Here is a 16,772-nt window from a genome sequence, read left to right as displayed (position 1 = left end):
AATATTTTTGTTTAATTTTTATAGTATCCTCAGTAATGACCTTCCGTAACAATATGTATGGCCTCATCATGATCCATGACACGTTTTTAGTGTTTAGGGGTCAAATAACAGGAATTATAGGTGATTTTCTCAATTTTCCGTGAACGTACATAAACTTTTTTTGGGAACATTTTTTGCAAAAGCTTTACTATATACTATGTAATGACCTAAGGTAACAATACATATGACCGCACCATGATTTAGGCAATGTTTTTAGCATTTAGGGACCAAACAATAGAAATTGGGCAATTTTCTCAGTTTTTCATGTGTGTTATAGTACATAAATTTTTTGGTGATATGAATTTTGGGAAGATTTTTGCAAAATCATTACAGGACCCTCCATAATGATCTGAGGTAACAATATGTATATCCTCACCATGATCATGTCACATTTTTAGCATTTAGGGGCCACACAATAGTAATTGGGCGAATTTTCTCAGTTTTTTGTGTGTGTTAGTACATGAATTTTTTTATCATATGAATTTCAAAAACATTTTTTACAAGAACTCTACAAGACCCCTGTAATGACCTACAATATGTACAACCTCACCATGTTCCAACCCACGCTTTTAACATTTAGGGGCCACATAACAAGAGTTAGGTGATTTTCTAGTTTTTCGTGTGTTAGTACATGAATTTTTTGGTGATATGAATTTGGAAACATTTTTTTGCTAAAATATTACAGGACCCTCTATAATGACATGAGATAACAATACGTATAGCATCACCATGATCCAAGCAAACTATTTTGCATTAAGGGGCCACACAATAGGAATTATGCGATTTTCTCAGTTTTTGTGAGTGTTAATACATGATTTTTTTTGGTGTACGGATCTTGGGAACATTATTTGCAAAAACTTTACAAGACCCTCTGTAATGACTTGAGGCAACAATACATATAGTCTCACCATGACCCCGACTAAGTTTTTAGCATTAGGGGGGTCACATTATGCAATTTTCTCAGTGTTCCGTGTGTGTTAATACATGAATTTTTTTGGTGATATAGATTTCTGAAACAATTTTTACAAAAAAAATTACAAGAACTAACGTAATGACCTGAGGCAACAATACGTATAGTTTCACCATGATCCAAGCCACTTTTTTGGCCTCATAACAGAAATTAGGCCATGTTTTTTGGTGATATGAATTTCGGAAACTTTTTTTGCAAAATACATATACAAATTTGTACTTTTGTTTGATATTTTGTGAACTAGCTAGTCGAAAAAGTGATAAGAAGGTCTAATCATGCTACTTTAGACCACTTAAAGCATTGCACTTTAATTATCCCTAATATCTATATGTCTCTAATGAGGGCGAGGTGCATCGATATCCAATTTTGATGTAATCATTTAATTTGTGTCCGCATTTTAAAATTATTTCAACGTCAGACATATGATGAGTCAATATCTGAAGTTTTGGATGGCTAAAGTTTAGTCAATTATGTCTTTACTTCAAGCATATGTATATGGTTAAGTTCAAACAAAATAATGAAATTAAACAAAAATATTTAAAAATCATCTTACGCTACGTAAATCAAAATTAATTGAGGCTTCATTAAATTATAAAGCATTCAATAAAAAAGAAAAAGAAAAAAGATTATGTGTCGATATTGATATCCTTATATAAGGTCAATTAAGAGAGAATTAATTGACCCCCCGCCCCCTCCCCCCACCACCACCACGTGATACACACAATAATAATAGATAGAATTATTATGAAAGCAAAAGCACCTCCCTATTTTTTTTCCCTTCTAGAATGATTTATTTTTTTTAAAAAAAAAGGGAAATGTCCAAATTTATGTGTATCTAAAATTGCTTTAATTTTTTTCTATACAATTAAACTTCTTTATAATAGTAGTATTGTTTGTTTGAATATTGTTTAGCCGCTATAGACATGATGTTTTATAAAATATGCAATTGTATAACATAACATGATAACCAGTTACAAAAAATACTTGATCGTTATAATAAAATATTACTATATTCGATTATTATTATAAAGAGATTTAGTTGTTATATTTTTTTGATTCATCTATAAACTTGTTGCTAACCTTGTATTATACATCGTAAAATAGATCGGGCTTGAGTTTTTAAATTCTTCTAAATTTATCCATCAATTTTTTACTATGATTCAAAATTACCTTCGAGTTAAACCTCACTTTTCCCCCTTCTAAAATTGACCAAACAATCCATAGATATGGGTGCTTACTGATTTTTTCAACCCAATATTGAACAATTTTTCCAATATGTTATAATTTATATTCTAAATAATGTCCTTGTTGTAGTGTCCAAAATATTGGCTTATTGTTGTGCTATCATTTTTTGTGGAAAACCTTAGTGTTGACTAATTAAAAACCTTAGTGTTGACTAATTAAAAGTAGATCCATTCAATCGATGAACACTCATAAATTTAGTCATTTTAAATAAAAATAATAATATAACGAATTCAAGTAATCAATCGCTTTCTTTTTTTCAATAGTGCAACACTAAAAAGTCTTTAGTATAGTGAAAGAGCACTCAATGAAAAATAAAAATCCAAGTGCAAGACTAAGACATTTGATGTTTATCTATTTTTCTTGGAAGACAAATAGGAAAGAAAAAAAAACTAAACAATCATATCATATTTGATTTGATTTTTTAAAATTGTTTTAGTGAGATATTATTTAAAAAATATAGTGTATAACATAATATAAAAAGGTGAAATTAATAAGAACACATAATTGTTATAGTAAAGTGTTATAATAAAGAATGACTATTATAGAAAAATCTGATTTGTAACGACTTTTAATCTTTCAATTCATCAAAATATCTAATTAAAAGTAGAATATATTTTTTTCTATTTTAAGTCAACTATGAAGTCTACATTATAATATAATAATAGCTCTTCCCCACCTCTTAAATGTTGGCGTGGGGTGCGCAAGATCTATCTATATATATATATATATATATATAATATATCTTTGGAGGACTTTAATGTATTGACGGTATAAAAAATATAAAATATTTATATAATCAGATTATTTATAAAATAATAATGAATAGATTTCTATGATAAGTACTAATTGTATCATAAAAATGATGCTCTCCAATAGAATCATATCAATACTATATATGAGAGTAATTTTTTATTTCGACCTTATATATGTATTAAAGAATCTAGTACTAATATAAATATCTTAGTGCCACATGTTAAACTATTTTAATAACATAAAGAAATCTTTACATTGTCGGTATATTTTTGAGTTTAAGTTATATATATCGTCGGTATAAATAATGTTTTACACCATCACATCACCAAAGGATATCTACATCTACATAAAAGCCTCTTGAAAACAGTATTCATAATCTATGTTGCTCGAACTCTCAAAAAATGTCAGTGCATCCATGTTAGAATCCTAGAAAACAAACTACCCTTTTTTTTTTGGAGGATTCAACATTTTCAAAGTGTCCGAGCAACATTAGACTATTATAGGTAAAAGTGACGTGACAGTGTAAGTAATCTTTAAACTGACTGACAATGTATACAACTTAAACTTGTTTTATTTCTTATATATACATGTTGATACACACATATCTATGCATTGCCTCTTTCCAATACACAAAACATATTCTATTTCACTTCAAACATAGCCTTTGAAACTATATACTAAAAATATTAAAGCCAACATGAAGAACCTAACCCTACAAGTCCTAACAGGAAGATGGTTCATGGTATTTGCCACTGTTCTAATCTTATCAGCCTCTGGTGCTACATACATTTTTGGTATATACTCAACTGATATCAAAACTTCGCTCGGATACGATCAAACCACCCTTAATTTACTCAGTTTCTTCAAAGATTTAGGTGGAAATGTTGGTATCCTATCTGGTTTAATCAATGAAGTAACACCCCCTTGGGTTGTCCTTTCATTTGGTGCTGTCCTTAACTTTTTTGGTTACTTCATGATTTGGCTTTCAGTGACTAAAAAAATCCCAAAACCAAAAAATTGGCACATGTGTTTGTACATTTGTGTTGGTTCAAATTCTCAATCTTTTGCTAACACTGGTGCATTAGTTACTTGTGTTAAAAACTTCCCTGAGAGTCGTGGCGCGGTTCTTGGACTACTTAAGGGGTATGTTGGATTAAGTGGTGCAATGTTGACACAAATTTACCATGCCATATATGGTAATGACTCTAAGTCTCTTATTCTACTTATTGGTTGGCTTCCTCCTGTTGTTTCATTGGTTTTCTTGCGTATAATTCGCGTTATGAAGGTGGTTAGAGTTGAACATGAGATGAAAGTGTTTTATAAGTTTTTGTATACATCACTTGGACTAGCTGGATTTCTCATGTTGGTTATTATACTTCAAAAAAAGATGCATTTTAAGCAAATTGAATATGGTTTAAGCACTTCAATTGTTCTGTTTTTGCTCTGTTTACCACTTCTTGTTGTTGTTAAAGAAGAATTTGATTCATGGAAAATCAAGAAACAAGAATTGGAAAGTGTATCACAAGTGAAATTAGTCACTGAGGTGCCAAATTGTGAGATATCTCAACTTCAAATGGTGACACAAAGTGATGCAAAAGATCAAGAAAATCGAAGTGAGATTCAAACTCAAGAACATATTTCTTGTTGGAGGACAGTTTTTCGCGCACCAGATAGAGGTGAAGACTATACTATACTTCAAACTCTATTCAGTATTGACATGTTGATACTATTTTTCGCGACAATATGTGGCGTTGGAGGGACACTAACAGCAATAGACAACTTAGGACAGATAGGGACATCATTAGGCTATCCAAAAACAAGTATTAGTACATTTGTGTCATTAGTTAGTATATGGAATTACTTAGGTAGAGTTGTGTCTGGCTTCTTGTCTGAGCATTTCTTGACCAAGTACAAATTTCCAAGGCCTCTTATGCTCACGATAACACTCGTGATCTCTTGTTTAGGCCATCTTTTAATCGCGTTCAACGTGTCTGGGGGCCTATATGTTGCATCTATAGTCATTGGATTTTGCTTTGGGGCACAATGGCCATTGTTATATGCCATAATATCAGAGTTATTTGGGTTGAAATATTACTCAACACTTTATAATTTTGGATCAGTAGCAAGTCCAATTGGTGCATATTTGCTAAATGTGAGAGTTGTTGGCTATTTATATGATAAAGAGGCTAATAGACAAATAATGGCTATGGGAAAAATAAGGAAAATTGGTGAAGATTTGGAGTGTAATGGAGATGAATGTTTCAAATTAGCCTTTTTAATTATTACTGGTGTGACAATTCTAGGGGCATTTGTGTCAATTATTTTGGTATTAAGAACTAGGAAGTTTTATAAGAATGATATTTACAAGAAATTTAGAGAGGAAGCAAAAGTGGCTGAAAAAGAAATGGCTATGGCTGCAAATTATGGAGGGCTACTTAAGAAATAATAATAGTTCTGTTAAGGAATTATTATTAATTTGTAATGTAATGTAATATTAATGATTATATATGTAATTGATATCTAATCACATCTCTAGTTTTCAAGTATCAAATTTTCTTCCACTTGTTAATTGCAATGTTTAACATTTCTTAGTGTAATTTTTTGTTTATATTATCGGTGTGTATATTAGTTAAATATAATTAGTTTGAAGTTCATTAGCAGTATATATGTGTGTGCGTAGTAGTGAAATCAAAAATTTTAGTAAGGAAAATCACTGTAAAGAAGTAGACACACGAAAAAATTCAATCTATATAGCATAATTTTTTTAGCGAAGGATGTAAATTGAAATTCCTTGGACAAGAGTGATTCCGACATTGTGTGTGTATGCGTGTTGGTGTGTTATTTCGTTGTAATCAATCACCTTTATCTATAATAAAAGATTTGAAATTTAAGTAGAAAAAAATAAATCAAATTTCTCTAATCAATCCGATTAAAAGTTCAAGTTCTTTGGAATGAAAGTATTTTAGATTAGTTACATGAGTATATTAAATTAAACTTCTAATAATATTTTTAACTCTTTATAGTAAGTCAATTGATGTGATAACCTCAAAATATAAAATAATAACCTGATATAAAAGTTTAAATTATATTGATAGTGTAAAGTGTAAACAAGTGTTAATCTTTTAATTAAACTAGAACTCTTGATTATTTTAATGTATTTATTTTTACCTTTTATTTTTGGGTAACTGTGATTTGTTTGACTTAATTAAGGAGTATCTTAACTCTTAATTAATCTCTGTAAAACCAGTTGTTAGCCATGTTAATTGTCTCAAATATTTTAGTTGTTTAATTGGTACGAGGATAAATTGTTTTGTGTATTGAGGAGATCTAGATCTAGTTGTAATAATATTAAAATGTTTTTGCATTGATATAAGGAAAAAATGCATACAAGTAGTTGAATTTTTTAATGATAATTTTACGGCTATCAATAAAAACGTAAAGTTAACAAAATATCACATCAGAATGTAAAAATAAAGTTAGAAATCATATCTGAATGTATCACTTTTTCTTTCTTGATTTACATGTTACATTTTTCATTTTATTTTTGTTTCCCAAAAGAAAATTATATTTTAAATCTCAAATAATAATGTATAAATTATAGGAACCACATATTATAAGTACTAAATAACATCCTATCCCTTCTAGCTTTCTATTTACCAAAAATCCCTTAAAATGATGTTTGTGGGATACATAGCGTTGTGCACGGGATACATTAGGTTTGATACATTCCACATAGCGGGATACATAGCGTTGTGCATGGAATACATTAGGTTTGATACATTCCACATAGCGTGATACATAGCGTTGTGCACGGAATACATAGCGTTTGATAATTCCACATATCGGGATACATGCGGGATACATAGGTAAAATACGAGATTTTTGAAATTTTTGAAATAAGTAGAGATAAATGGATATTAAGGTAAGTAAAGGAGTGTAGTTAAGTAATTTGTCCAATAATTTAACTTTAAAATTTCATCTGCTTAAAATGTCATACAACAAGGCCCAAGAAGAGATTTAGGCCCAGCCCACTCTTCTAAATAAAGTTCAGCAAAGCCCAATATGGCCCATTGGACCCCCCATTCTAGGGGCCCAATATTGCTCTATTAGGATTAAGGGTGTACAAAACTGAACCGAACCGAAAATCAAACCAAACCGCAAATCGAGTCAACCTGGAAAAAAAAACCCGACTAGTGGTTTGGTTTGACTTGGTTTGGTTTTGAAAAAAAAACGACTATATTTGGGTTGGTTTGGTTTTAACTAAAAAAACCAACCCGACATTATATATATAATTTAAAATTTTATTTTATACATAAAAATATTTACTTTGATATAATTTTTAAATATTTCTTATACTTTTTCATAGTTTTTATCTTTTAATATATTATTTCAAGTTTGAAACTTAAAATTATGAATGGGTCAATAAAGATTATAGTCCACATATGTTGGTAATTATAATAAAGCTTAAATCAAAATCAATTCAACACTAAGAATGACAATAATATTGAATATTTGTTCTTTAGTTTTACATTGGTTTAGACAATTAAAATACATAATCTAATTTTAATTTCCTTTAATATTTAGTCATGTAACTAATACTTATTAAACTTAATTTTAGCATGATTTAGTACTTTTAAATTATGATCATTTTCATTATGACTTGTTAATTTGCAATATTTGTTTTACGCGATTTCATTGTTATTATTTTTGTTGGATATTTTAGTGTCATTAATCATATCATATTGTGTTATATTTTTAAGAAACATCTTAGATAGTTGTATTTTGGTAGGACTAAAGAAATATTTGAAGTACAAGTAAATTATATGTTTGTATGAAATATTTTACCGGAAAAACCCAAAACAACCTGAAAAACCGAAAAATCCGAAAAAACCCGAGTTTTATTGGTTTGGTTTGGTTTATAAATTTAAAAATCCAACACAAATGGTTTGATTTGATAGTTGAAAAACCCAAACCAACCCGACTATGTACACCACTAATTAGGACGTAGGAGTCTTGGACATTTCGACAAGTCGGATCTATAAACTTATTTATCGGTCTACAAGGTGTGTCGTATAGGTAAACATTGTATATTTTTACGAGTTATGATGGATGAGTAACATTTGGTATAATTCATCTATTAATCGTGTTAAATTGATTATAAGTTATAATGTATTGACAAAAAATGTTTATTGTTCAATATTTAAGACTTTATCTTTCACTTTATAAAAAATATTCTTATTATCTACAAATAATATTCTCTACTTTTTAAAAGATTTTTTAAGCAAGACAAAAATTCAACACCATTCTTTTATGATATTCTATCTATACACTTTACTATGTTAATAAGGATATATGTTTGTAAAAAAATTCTATACAAAGGACTTTTAATTAATTCTAGTTTATCAAGAAAAATTGATCTACAAATATATATCATGCATTTATTCTAATAACATATTTTATTTACAAGCGGCGTCTGAGACGTGGATTGTGAGATAAAGAAACTGTTTTCGATATACTCTCGGCTGAAGTTAAAACATATGAATATCATGCATCTATTAATTTATCACAAATAATCCATGTCATAGTATATCCTTACTCAATATTTAATGAAATTATCTGAAAAAAGATATTTTTACGAAGCATAATAATTTACTACATTTTAGGAAAAGAATTATTTTCATAAACTTTCTTTTTATAAGTTCTTACATTTGTTTAAAAAAATCTATCCAAGCATATAATATTGTAAAGTTTCTCAATTGGGGAAAAAAAAGTTTTTGGATTCAAATTTTGAAGTAGTTAAGGCAAAAGAAAACATACTATATTTTTATATTTTTTAAAATTTCTTTTTATTTTTTTCCAAATATAAAATATTTAAAATATTTTATAACCTCAAAATATGCCAGCACTTTCACACTCAAAAAAAGCACAAATGTTCTCTTCTTCTTCATCATCCCTTTCTTCTCGGATCTCTCTGCAGGTACTTTTTTTTCACTTTCCCTGTTTGTTTTCTCATAAAAAAATCAAATCTTGCTCAATTTGTACTTTGAATATATGTTTCTTTATCAGCATTTTTACATGTATGGTTCATATTCACTTTTCTGCAGATGGGTTCTTGATATTTTGCTCTCTTCTGGCATGGATTGTTAAAAAGTTTTGTTTTTTGATCTGGGATTTCAGATTCTTGTAGTTTATTAGATTCCTTGAATACCATTTTGAGGAATTTGTGAAAAAGATTGATTCTTTTATTGATTTGCTAGGGATTTGTTTTGATATAATTGTTCTTGTGAAAGAGGTTGTAGGAGATATAATGGTGAATTAGGAGAACCCTATTTGGTTGTTTTTGTTTTGTAAGTGTTAATAGATTAAGAGTTATGTTTAAGATAATAAAAAGAGGGAAGAAAAGCTCCAAAGGGGATGCTGTGGAGCCTCCGATACCGAGTTCATTGCCTAATGCGCCCGTTGATCATGCTTCGCGAATAGCAACGTCTGCTGTGGCGTCACAGCATGTTACTTTGGCAAATGCCACACCAGATCCTAGTGTGGTTGAAGTTTTGCCCTTATTGAAGGAGGTTGCGCTTTCCGAACGTCATGTTTTGTTTATCCGGAAGCTCCAAATTTGCTGCGTGCAATTTGACTTCTCAGATACGGTGAAGTGTGCTAGACAAAAGGAGATCAAGAGACAAACACTCACAGAGCTTATTGATTTAGTTCAATCGGGTTCGTGTAAAATGAATGAAATAATGCAAGAAGAGTTGGTTAGGATGATATCTACCAACCTTTTCCGGTGCCTGCCTCCTGCTTCGCACGAGAATACTGGGTCGGAAGGTATTGAGGAAGAGGATGACATGTATCTGGATCCATCATGGCCTCATTTGCAACTAGTGTATGAGTTACTTTTAAGGTATGTGATGTCGACTGAGATGGATACCAAGGTTGCCAAGCGATATCTTGACCACTCATTTGTGCTGAAACTGCTCGACTTGTTTGATTCAGAGGATCCTAGAGAGCGGGAGTATTTGAAGACTATCCTTCACCGCATATATGGGAAATTCATGGTTCATAGGCCATTTATAAGGAACGGGATAAACAATGTATTCTACAGGTTTATATTTGAGACGGAGAGGCATAACGGTATCGGTGAATTGCTAGAGATTCTTGGAAGTGTAATAAATGGATTTGCTCTACCAATGAAAGAAGAGCACAAGTTGTTTCTTGTTCGGGCACTTATTCCACTCCACAAGCCTAAATGTGTTTCTGCATATCACCATCAGCTGTCCTACTGCATTACTCAGTTTGTTGAGAAAGATTACCGATTGGCAGATATCGTCATCAGGGGACTACTAAAATATTGGCCAATTACTAATTGTGGAAAGGAGGTTCTCTTTCTTAATGAACTGGAAGAAGTTCTGGAAGGTACACAGCCTGCTGAATTTCAGCGCTGTTTGGTTCCCCTTTTCAAGCAACTTGGACGAAGCATCAATAGTCCCCATTTTCAGGTCCGTGAATTATTGCTATCCCTATGCTCAGTATTTTGCCATCTCTTATGCATATTCATCATGTGTGAACTGATCATTGCGGATCTTCTTCTTTTTGTATCTTCATTGCTGTTCTTTGCTCTAAGCTTTTATAATTTGGTTGCTTGATTTATGCTCTAAGATTTAAGGTCAGTCTTGAATATATAACCCCTACCCCACCCCCCAGAAAAGGTAAGGTGGGAGGAAAGAAGCAAAGCCCACCAAGTAAAGTGGATATTAGTTGAAAGAAGTGAAACTCCACTATCACACCCAAGGGCGTGGCCTAGTGGACAATGAAGTGGGCGAGAATCATGAGGTGGCAGAATAAAATCCCAATGGACACAAAAATCTTGGTGATTTTTTCCCATCTGCCTAAGTCTCAATGGGAAGAGTTACCTCGTTCCTGTGCTGGTCGGAGCTAATAGCTACCGTTGGAATTAGTCAAGGTGTGCACAAGCTGACCATGACACCACCGTCATAAAAAAGGAGTGAAACTTTGCCATCCTGTTTATCGGAGGAACTAGGTTTTAAGTATAAAATTCATGACTTGATTACTTAAGAAATATGATATTTTGTCTCTATCAGTAAAATTGTATTATTATTTTACGAAAACGAAAAGAAGAAGAAATTTAGAAGTCCTATTTGGAAATCCAAACTGAGGGAATGCAGTTTAGAGATTTCATATCATTTTCTCTAAATAGAAAACATGAGTCCAACAATATCACATTTACTTTCCAAGTGATCCTAATGATGATATTTGTGCATTTAGCCAATCAATATGATATAACTATATAACAGCTGATGCACTAATAGGTTACCATGTGGAATTATATGTTCCTAAAGGTGATAAAACCATTAGAGCAAAGTGATACTTGAGGTACTTCCACCTATAAGGTAAAAATATCACATTTGACTATCCAAGATCACATCTAATTATTTAAAACTTGATTTCAGATTAGTCAAATGTGTTGACGAATGGCACAATACTGAAACAAGCTGTAACCTTTTTATTTTATTTTTAATCTTGAGAAAAGGATCATGACATTGAAGAATTATCAAAATCTTGTTCTTAATTGTAAGAAATAAAGGGAAACTGAATCCACATGTTCACTGCTTGAAGTAATTTACCTGAGAGCTTTGAGCATCTCATTCTTATGTTCTTCATGTATGGAATACAGTTAGTAGGTTGGAAGTCCTCTGCTTTGAAGATGCATAATTTTCTTTTAGTTTCTGAAATCAAGCAATTAATTGAACCAATTAATCTTAAATCTAATTTTGACTTGTGTATGGTTTTAGTTTCTAGCATCATAACACCAATTCTCATTCATGCCCTAGTGCCCCTCAGCGTGCAGCTTTGGGAAAAATTAATAGAAAATGAATATGGAATGTGTGGGTAGGCGAGTGCACTTTTACATGAGTGTGCTTGATGTTGTTGTCTGTGTCTTGATTAGGTAGTTAGTGTAACGAAAAATGTCCATATAAATGAGTTATCTCTTGCTGGCACAAGGATTAATTTGGTGCTTATTGATTGCATACGGCTTTCTTTACTCCCTTTGCTGGTTGGCTGGTAACTTCTAAAAACAGTATTGTAGCTTGATGGACATAGGATTTAGAAATATATATATATATATATATATATTTTATTTTATTTTTTATTTATTTTTTATTTTTTTATTTTTTATTTTTTATTTTTTTGATAACCGAGAAATCCGTCTTTGACCCGCCCTTTGGACCAATCACAGCCTTCTAAACTCGGTGGATAATGAGCCTGCCCCTCTACCCTTCTCCACTTAAATACCGGGCTTCGCTTTGCGTGGTGTGGGGCAAGGACAATTCAAAAGAAAAGATTCTAAAGTTATTGCACGTCAGCCTGCTAGTATGGAGCTTAATTTGCAATAACCGAAGTTCGGACAATGTGATAGGCACTATTTTTTGCAAAAAGACTAAGGGGGACTATATTTCCAGTTTGATGACAGGGAAAATTTTGTTTTCTCTAAATCAAAAGCTTTTTTGCTCTTCTTAAACACTGCCTCAGACTGGTGCTGGGGTTTCAATGCAGAAGGTTAAGTTTGAAGTTTGAATGCTGATTGATGCATGAGTTAATGTGCATCAATTTATGAGATGACTTTTAGGGGATATCTTAACTAGTTGGCTAGGCAATTAATGCTCAAAGGGACTAAAATTTTGTGGCAGCCGACACGGCTGGATTTGTAATTGAAGGCTCCAACTTGTCTTCTCTTCTAGTTTCTCAAATGCGATTTCTTTAACCTAAATTGATGGTGAAAACTTCCGTCAAAGTTTTACCTATCCAATATTATTAAAAAAAAACTACATCAATTGCTATGCATCAAACTAATGACTAGATGATTGAAGGTGAGAAATCGACAATTTGACTGATTTTGTTTCCCTTTGAAGTAATATGTAAAGAAGTTTTTCCTTGAAATATAACCTTTCAATCACGGTTCTTTTGGAATAATCACGTTCATAGCTACTATCACCATAACATAATAGAACCGTGATTTTCCATACGAGCCAGCAGCACTTTTACAGAACTTCAGTCTTTGAATAAACTGTGACATACTGCTCTTTCTATGGTGTTATGATCTAAGGACACTTCCCTTTGTGGCACATTTCCTCGAAGGTTAAACATAGGATTTACTTTTAATATGTTATGCTTGACACAGACAACAAAGCATTGTGGATAATCCAGGTGCTTCAATTTGAGAGGCTGAATAATTTTATTGTGCAGTGTAGACATACCTATTCTTATGATGAGATAAGTCAAAGGATTATACATTTTACTCTTGACTTAATGGAGGTCGAGGATAAGGGTAGAAAGTTAGTACTTAGCCGAGTGTTGTCGGACTGCTTTTGGGAAAGGCAGGGGCTAGCCTCCTCTCCGCTTCTCCTTATTAGTAGTATTATTTAGTAATCACCGTGTGTTTATTACTGTTTATTGCTTCATTTGTTTTTTATCCTTTACTATGTCGTCTTATTTCTTTGCAACCCTGCTTCAAATTCTTCTCTTCTTTTGAGACGAGGGTCTATCGGAAACAACCTCCCTACCCTGCAAAGGTAGGGGTAAGATCTATGTACATCCTACCCTCCTCAGACCCCACTTGTAGAATTGCACTACGTATGTTGTTGTTCTTGTACTCCCGACTTATTGGGTTGGCCATGCTTAGTTAAGCTAGTTAAGCACTTCTATCTTCCTTTTGATTGTAAAGTTGACAAACATAAGATTTGATGGATATATGATGGTGAGACTTCACTTTTCTTAAGCAATTTCCTATATCCATATGTTGATGTTTGAGTGCTTTTACTTTTGAGCACTTAATGCACTGTGAGAAACTGAAATTCAAGCACTCAGCAGACGAGCAGTCTGTGCAACATTCTAGCAATGGCTTAGAATAAGGGCAGATAGAGAAGGTCTAAGTTTATTGGGATATGTATCAGTTGCCGTTTTACGTCTTTTTTGTCTTGCCTCCTTGGAGTGTCCATGCTTCTCAGGTTTCTATGGATGAATTAGATATCCTAAAATGAACCAGTTCACTAGTCAAAAGTTAGTCCCTTATTCACACTTTCTAAGAATTCTCAGTCTTGTCCATTGTATGTACGATGATTGAGTTGTTAAAACTTAAAGGTGGTACTGTAAAAAATGATTCAAATATGCCAAGCTTGATGAACAGGAACACGTCATTACTGTTTCTGGTACATTTGTTGTTTCATGTTATCTACATGACAGCTATATGGAGCTTACAACAACAATATCCCAGTGTAATCCCACAAGTGGGGTGTGGGGAAGGTAGAATGTACACGTACCTGACCCCTACCTCGTAGAGATAGAGAGGTTGTTTCCAATAGACCCTCGGCATAAAATAAAGCATGTCCAAGCAGTTTGAAGAAGGGAATACAGAAATAAGAGCATTAACAACAAAATAATGTGAAATGAAGAGAATAATTTTAATGCATTTCTTGAATGCCTGGATGGCGATGTTATGCAGCGTTCTGTTATTGTAACATTGAGATTCTAGCATGTAGAATATACTGCTGCTACTTACTCTGATTTTTAGGCCGTACTTCAGCATATTGATACTTCATCCAGTCATGAGTACTGCAACCATTTTCTTAGCTTGAGCTTATGGATAGTCAAGCTACATACAGTGCATGCAGTGTGTGACATGTTATTCTGAAATGATATGCGAGTTCCTATTTCTTTTGTATTTTATGCCATGTGATCGGGATCGTATTAGCTGACCATTTAACCACCCAACATATGCTCACATATGGCAGTTTTAGATGTAATCAAAATGGTAGGCTTCTACAGGGTACTTGCTGAAGACCATTGGGAGATGTCCTATTATCTGAAAATAGTTGCTGTATTTGAAATGCATGATATCATTATTTATTTGTATGGCGTCTCATATTGGTCTGTAATAGTCTGTTTCTCCAAATGTTTCTTGTGTCGTTTGATTCAGAAGGTTGCATGAAAATGAGACCATGATCCAAAGATTTTGTGCATGGCAGGTTGCTGAGCGAGCTCTGTTCTTATGGAACAATGAGCATATAGTAGACTTGATCGCGCAGAATCGACGTGCAATTTTGCCAATCATCTTTGAGCCATTAGAAAGGAATATGTATGGTCACTGGAATCAGGCAGTCCACGGGTTGACCTCTAATGTCCGGAGAATGTTCTTGGAGATGGATTCAGAACTTTTTGAGGAGTGTGAAAAGGAATACAATGAAAAGGCAGCTGGTGCCAGCGGCCTTGTGGAGCAGCGTGAGCGAGCTTGGAAAAAATTGGAAGAAGCTGCTTCAATGGTCAGGTAGAACATGTTGCAACAGCATATCGAGTCCAGCTGAGCCCCGCACAAGCAGTACTCCTCTGCGTAGAACATCTCAAACTACCTAATGATGGTTTTTGACTTTGCAAACTGAAGATGAATCGCTCCAAAGTTTTTTCCGTGCTTCCTGCTGCTTTTCCATAATTTGAGCGAGGCAGGCTGAAGGTATGGGCATTGTGTTATCTTTCCTTGACAGACATGCTGTGAAAGTTTTGTTTATTTTAGCTATTCTAAGACGATTATTCTTTATCATTTTAGGACTAACAAATAATCAAATTTCTGGTCTTTGTGATCACCCCACCCCCACCTCTACCCTCCCACTACCTTCCTCTAGGAAAAGGAAAATGGGATACAGAAATATATTAGTCCATCGTTTCTTTGTTGCCCGTATTTTTGTCTGAAATGTTTTTCAATAGTGATGATATGCTTGTTGATCAATTTTTTTCTCTTCTTCTGTTGCCCCAAGCAATTTATTTGTAGCAACTTCCTGAAAGTTCTTTATGGCAAACAATATCTTCAAGGTTTCTACTTGTTCTCTGACCCCCGACCCCTATTCCAGCAACTCTGCCTCCCAAAAACAATTAAAGGAGAAAAGTAAATGTGTATGTATTGCTGTTGGGACTTGGGAAATAGTGTTCAGTGTTGTCAAAGGAGCCTTGAAGCAAGGCGCAAAACATGTTGAGCGCTTCAGTATCGTTATCAAGGGTCTAAGGCATATGTTTCCTTGCCAATGATCATAATTCTGAAGAGGCTACACTAAACAATTGATATTTCAATTTAATGCAAACACTTCATCGTTGAATTTTTTCACTTTCTTTGTCCTAGATTTGTTATTTATTCTTATAATTATTAGTCTAGGACTCCATATACATATTTATACTTTTTCTTTATTTGCACCTTTCTTTGTTAACCTCACACATTATTTGTGCTTTGCACTTAAAGCCCCAACGAACTTAAGAGTTTTTTGTGTTCTTCACCTTTCATAACACTCATAGCGTCTATATATAAGAATTATCGTTTCTTCACTTTTTTCTTGGTGGGGAAAGGGAAAGAGGGACTGGGAGTTGAAGAGAGAGAGGTTAAAGAGTGGAACTGTGAACAAGGGAGCGTTCCAACTATAGCACGATACGAGTTATTCATAACAATAACTGCTTAGAGTATCGGTTTCTGACTACACATGGAAACCTTTGAGATCTTCTTGGTTATGTTTGGCCTCATTTAGTTGAGAGAATCATGAACTATTAAGTATTAACAAACCATTTAACTATCCAAGGAAAGATGTGATAGCACTAGAAAAGTTCTAAGCATTTTTAGCCCCAATAGTTTGCCTTCGATTTGATTGATCTTCGAGGAACTAATGTTGCAATGATCATAAGTTTGAGGTTTAAGCGTTTGGTAGACATGTGA

At 33.0% G+C, this 16,772-nt stretch overlaps 2 protein-coding genes across 4 annotated transcripts; both read left to right on the top strand.

Annotated features, from left to right (window-relative positions):
- Positions 1 to 3,688: 3,688 nt before the first annotated feature.
- LOC125819578 (uncharacterized) lies at positions 3,689 to 5,453 on the top strand. Its single transcript, XM_049499027.1, has one exon. The coding sequence runs from the start codon at positions 3,705 to 3,707 to the stop codon at positions 5,451 to 5,453; it is 1,749 nt and encodes a 582-aa protein (XP_049354984.1). The 5' UTR covers positions 3,689 to 3,704.
- Positions 5,454 to 8,919: 3,466 nt separating this feature from the next.
- On the top strand, positions 8,920 to 15,685 carry LOC125819582 (serine/threonine protein phosphatase 2A 57 kDa regulatory subunit B' beta isoform-like). 3 transcript variants are annotated; one of them, XM_049499034.1, is made up of 3 exons: positions 8,920 to 8,984; positions 9,265 to 10,503; positions 15,049 to 15,685. In XM_049499034.1, the coding sequence occupies exons 2-3, from the start codon at positions 9,379 to 9,381 to the stop codon at positions 15,349 to 15,351; spliced, it is 1,428 nt and encodes a 475-aa protein (XP_049354991.1). In that variant the 5' UTR covers positions 8,920 to 8,984; positions 9,265 to 9,378; the 3' UTR covers positions 15,352 to 15,685. The 3 variants fall into 3 exon arrangements, with proteins under 3 accessions (XP_049354991.1, XP_049354990.1, XP_049354989.1); XM_049499033.1 differs by having other exon boundaries at positions 9,112 to 10,503; XM_049499032.1 differs by lacking the exon at positions 8,920 to 8,984 and having other exon boundaries at positions 9,001 to 10,503.
- Positions 15,686 to 16,772: the final 1,087 nt, after the last annotated feature.

The sequence above is a fragment of the Solanum verrucosum genome, unplaced genomic scaffold, assembly GCF_900185275.1.
Source record: "Solanum verrucosum unplaced genomic scaffold, falcon-dt-bn FXZP01000255.1, whole genome shotgun sequence".
NCBI classification, from domain to species: domain Eukaryota; kingdom Viridiplantae; phylum Streptophyta; class Magnoliopsida; order Solanales; family Solanaceae; genus Solanum; species Solanum verrucosum.
Note: the sequence above shows the minus strand (reverse complement) of the source record. Positions and strands in the feature narration are given on the sequence as shown.